This window comes from Macrobrachium nipponense, chromosome 6 (assembly GCF_015104395.2).
Source record: "Macrobrachium nipponense isolate FS-2020 chromosome 6, ASM1510439v2, whole genome shotgun sequence".
NCBI classification, from domain to species: domain Eukaryota; kingdom Metazoa; phylum Arthropoda; class Malacostraca; order Decapoda; family Palaemonidae; genus Macrobrachium; species Macrobrachium nipponense.
In genome coordinates this window covers 90,948,970-90,954,436 of record NC_061108.1, presented here as the reverse complement: position 1 = coordinate 90,954,436, position 5,467 = coordinate 90,948,970, and the positions used below count along the sequence as shown (strand labels likewise).

Genomic DNA, 5,467 nt, shown 5'->3' with positions numbered 1-5,467 from the left:
AAAAATGTAAGGCGTAGCAAGACTAAGGTCCGAAACGTGCGGTCGGAGCGTGCCCCGTGGAGGCCTAACTAAAAAACTAACTGCATAAAGATATAGAGACTATGTATAAGTAACCATATCTAAAGTACTGAGAAAAAGGGAAATCCCTAACGGTATAGAAGACCGAAAGAGATAACCCGTACCGCCAAGCGGTCGAGGGGCATACCGGCCGATAAGGCTCCGAATATGTATAAAATACGAAGATCATCATAAAATGAGATCAGTAACCCCAAACAGTACTTAACTTAGAAGCAGAAGCTGAAGACATCTTGAAAATAAAAGATAATCCAAAATAGAGCGAAACACAGCACCGAAAAAATTCTAACGTCTGGTGTAACGCGTGGCTATCGAAAGGAATGACGTCTCAGGCGTCGGAGGCGCTCACGGTAGTAGTAGACCGGGAGCTGTAGCACGGCTCCTCCGTAGTTCGGGGTTTTGTCGAAGGAAGAAGCTAAATGGCAAGGGACCTCTGGTAGTGATTCCACTCGCTCCTTACTATACCGACACTTCTATAAGAAGTGAGCGAGCCATTTATCTTGGCATTATATTGTTTCTTTTTTCTCTAGGATGAATAGCAATATTTATTCTTCAGAAATAGTATCAAAGGAACCATTTCACAGGCCGACACAGGTCAAGCCCAGAAATTCTAGTTGTCATAGTAATCCAGTAATGATAAAATTGCTGTAATATGTATATACTATACTACAAATAGATACGCTAATTTCACTTATTTCCCGGGTTTTGTGTAAGTCTCATACCCAGTTTGGAGGGTAAACACATACCAATTGACAACACTGATAAACAATTGAAGAGCGCAAAACGCTGCAAAGAATGCCGTAGTCCCCTTCGATATGTATGGTTAGAGGTCGGGTGTACGATTGTTGTGATGAAAGTGCCCCAACGTCTATGGGTACAAGTGGTGTGCGGATTTAGCTAGCACAGGAAATGGGAAGTTTATTGACACAAGGAACTCCGCGAACATCAACATGGTGTCAATCTTCTAAATAATCCGAGTTGTAAGTAAAAATTTCGAAAGCGTTTTGGTGGTGTGGGCACTGCGTTGGCCATCCTTTTCATTACCCTCTGTTTAAATCTTAAGGGGGTGGTGTCCATTTTTTGAGGAATATTTTTGGCAAAAGTCGATTTCTAGTGAAACAGCTACCGGCAAGGCTGTTGTCATGGCAAACCATTCCGAAAGTTTTAGGTCGAAATATTAATTCTAAGTATTTTTTTGGCAATATTTTGCAAAATAAATATCATTACCACAATCCCCATAATTTCCTGTACTTATCTTGTATACTGGCTGTTTAAATGCACACACACACACACACACACACACACACACATATATATATATATATATATATATATATATATATATATATATATATAGATATATATATATATATATATATATATATACTATATATATAAATCTATAATTGAAATAGAAGAATATAAATGGAACATATGGCAACTCTTAGAAGTGGGCATGTGTCTTGATCAACTGACCCGTGGGGGTTTAGTGGCTGTGTTGCCGTCATAGTAAGAGCGACTCTGTGTCGTCTGCTGTGTTTTTAATTAAATGATGGTACCTCACAAGTGAGACAAAATAAGTTTTCACACTTTAAATTGAAACTACTTCATTACTTTTTATGCGATTTTCACAATTCTTTTTGCGTTCTATTTATCTTTAAAAGTTCTATCATATGCACAGATTTTTATTTATTTTTTTTATTTTTTTATGTTTTTACCTCTTTTTAAAATGAAAATAAATAATACTTTCTTATTTCTTATATACTATTTGGATAACAGAAAGTATTATCATCTATTTAGCTGTAAATTCACACTTAGAAAAAGACTTTATCACAATTACTTTTAGAGTAGCAGCAAATATACTATACCTACCAGTGTAGTAACGTCTTTTTTTTTTTTTCCTATTCCAGAAATTAACTTTTGCTGCAAGGAGTGTAATCTACATTGCATAAGTATTATATAGTTAAATTTTCAGTCATACTGATACATTTTATTAGACCCTTGGTAAAAATTTAAATGCGCTCCCTTATAATATGGCCTTAATTTCTAACTTTGGAGAAAATACTTAATTCAAAAGGAGAATAGAGTCTTTAGCTCCTTCTCTCACCAACAACTCGTGACTGATGACCATCTCTGGTGTCAGGACGCGTTAAAAGTACTTTTCGGGGGGTGGCCTAAATGTGGTAGTTGGTGAGTTGGCCAGTCCACGCGGTGTTTTACCCTATATATAATGATAACTGGCTTAATTTAAAAACATGCACTGGGCTAATTTGGAAAATAATACCTTTTATGTGCCAAAAATAAAAATATCACAACATGATATAAAGTGGTCAGAGAAAATATGAGAGGTTTTGTTGGAGGATGAAGGGCTTGAAAAATTTACAGTATCCTTCACATTCCATAATCAAAATATAATTAATGCATGTAAAAGAATGTCTTCTGATGGAACATAGGCTACTTCAAGCTTTACTAGGCTATGTACGGTAGTCTCATCACTACCTGTCAAACATTGGTTAATGGTACAGCACTAGCAAGCTGGTGCCAAGGTCATTTCACTCCCATTTGAATGTTGCCTTCAAGTTTAACTGAGCAGTCCTCATTTCAAAGTAAGAAAGGCTCATTGCTCTCATATTGTGGCATAACTTGAGGAAAATATTTTAAATACGATACCACTAGTCTACGCTGTGAAGTATGCTAGTTTGATTCTGAATATACATGGTTTATATAAAAACTTACCATATAAACTTCCCATTACATTCCATCACAAATGAGCTACTTAAGAGTAAAATACTGATCCACCCGACCGCCTTCCCGAAAATCGAAAATTACCTATGGCCTTAATTTGTGACTTGGGAGAAAAAAACTTACTTTGAGAGGAAACTAGAGGTCTCAAGGTGTTGCTTCAACAGACGCTCACTCTTAACTAGGTACTAATGGCTATCCTGGGTTACAGGACGTGTTAGGCTAAAGTACTTTTTCGGGAAGGTGTTCGCACTACAGTAGAGGCCAGCCATTCGGCATTTTACCCTAGCTAACATGCTGCGATGCCCCAGGACTAAAAATGTTGAAGGTCCAAGGTGGGGAAACAATAGGCTAGCCTATGATTAGAAATCCATTAGGTCTAGGCTGAAGAACAAAAGCTGGCAAAAGTCCAACGCCCAAAAGAGTCAAGCTACTACATTGGGTAGAATAGGCTAGGTTAGGTTAGGATGGTTTACATTACTACCTAGCTAAGTAATACGTACCTGTGTTTTGCAGTTTCCTTAGTCCTTTCACCTTATGACCAAACAAAGTATGACTGCGATCACAATGCAAACCAATTCGTCAAATCCACGTGGAAAACCATAGCCTTGGCCTTGGTACTCTTTCGTTAGCCCAACAGTTTAAAAGTACCTAGGGTAAAAAACCGCATGGTACAGGGGTGGACCATATACGATCAATGTGTACAACCCCAAGAAAAGTACATTAGCCTATAACGCGTCCTGGCACCGGAGCAGAGGTCTTTAGCTCTGTTTCTCACCAAGAAGAAGTCGTGTCTGATGCCCATCTCCGATGTCAGGACGCGTTATACCTAATGTACTTTTTTGGGGGTTGTACACATTGATCGTACATGATCCACCCCTGTACCATGCGGTTTTTTACCCTAGGCTACCTAAAATAGGTACCTAGTAGTAGGTTAAATCCCCCATCTAGCCTAGCCTAGCCTAGTAGGTAAACTTAAGCAAATGTTCATTTTCAGTTTATTCACTATGTACTTTCTGCTAACATATTTGTAAGAGACTGCCTTTATACAGGCTCTAAGCGACGACTATAATCGTAGCAATGTCTAGTCTAGCATCTTTGTCTGACCGTGGTTAGGTAGGTATGATGACTGATAACTGCATCCTGGATACAGGACCGTGGCCTACCTGCAGGTCGAACTTCTTACGGCATTTTCGCACAAATCTTTTGTACGATGAAGTTACTATGCCAATTTTTCTGCTATTGGGGCCAACTGCAACGAAGTTCCTTCGTGACATTGCAGCACAATGCCACATAGCATCATGCAAGCAAGCATCACAGTACGTGTCAAGTACGAGAGCGGATTTCAAAATAGTTTTGACAGCCTGGAGATAGAGGCGGGCCAAAACATTAGGTCTTTTCTTTGTAACGCCTCTCCTTATTATCCTCAACTAAATCCTTCGTTGACAGCAATTGTTGTGTCGGTGTGATTTTCTTTTTACTTTAAAGGGGCACATCCATGGGCGCTCACAGAATATTTTCCAAGAGGGGGTAAATTATACATTACATACATACATACATACATACATACATACATCATACATACATACATACATACATACATACATACATACATAAATATATATAATATATTATATATATAATATCTATATATAGATCTATATATATATATATATATATATTATATATCTATCTATATATCTTATGCAGTGGGACTGGGATACCAATAATTCAAGTGAAGCAAGATGCGATAAAGAAAAAAATACAAAGTTACATTTACTTTTTTTCAATAGTTCCATGTACTGTTCAGCTGAATTCAAGTGTTTCTGGAAAGAACCACGGCAGTTATATGCTGTATACAAATATTATAAAATACATAATGATACTTTTAATTTACTTAAACTGAAAGAATATAGCTATTGTAAAATGGAAGGAAAGCAAAGTGATGTGGTTAAATGTAATAAATGTAATATATATATATATATATATATATATATATATATATATATATATATATATATATATATATACACACACACACACACACACAAATATATATATATATATTATATATATATATATATATGTGTGTGTGTGTGTGTGTGTGTGTGTGTGTGTGTGTATTCTGCAGGATTTCATGAGGGGGCAAGTGACCCCTCTTGCCCCTATGTGTGATCGCCCATGGGCACATCACTGATTAAACCACTGAGTAAGATTTCTCTTTACTTCGTTTCACCAAAAAGGGATTCAATTTATCAATGACAAAGTGCGACACCCTACACTAAAATTGCATCTGTCACGTCACTAAATTCTTTTTTCTTGTACGTACCTTAACTAATCCCCTTCGAACCCCCAAAAAATCTTTCATCTTCGATGTTGTTAAAATTCGCAGCCTATGAAGGTTTCTGTCTAATAACTGCACATACCTTGCGAGAAGGATCAAAAGTAACCTGTTTCCGGCTCATGAAGCCTTTTATAGTGTCCAGATTTCTTGACATTGGGCTTCAATGCACAGATTATGGCAAGATTATCGAAATATACAGGGCATAGTTTAGTCATCTGAATGATAATAAAGCCGAGAAATCACTAATATCATGTAATATCATAGAAGGTTTCACTCATAAAAAATTGTCTCAAACCCTTGAAATTT

The 5,467-nt window shown here is 36.9% G+C and overlaps 1 protein-coding gene across 5 annotated transcripts in view; it reads right to left on the bottom strand.

Annotated features, from left to right (window-relative positions):
- LOC135216140 (DNA fragmentation factor subunit beta-like) overlaps positions 1 to 4,199 on the bottom strand; it is a 259,118-nt gene extending 254,919 nt beyond the window's left edge. Inside the window, exon 1 of one of the 5 annotated variants that reach the window (XR_010314818.1) lies at positions 3,984 to 4,190. Coding sequence is in view for 4 of the 5 variants with exons in the window: in XM_064251226.1 (XP_064107296.1) it covers positions 3,984 to 4,112 (129 nt within the window). In the remaining variant the exon portion in view is untranslated. Of the gene's footprint in view, positions 1 to 3,983 lie in introns of all 5 variants that reach the window. The other 4 variants (XM_064251226.1, XM_064251227.1, XM_064251225.1 and 1 more) reach the window with 4 other exon arrangements.
- Between the last annotated feature and the right edge of the window lie 1,268 nt (positions 4,200 to 5,467).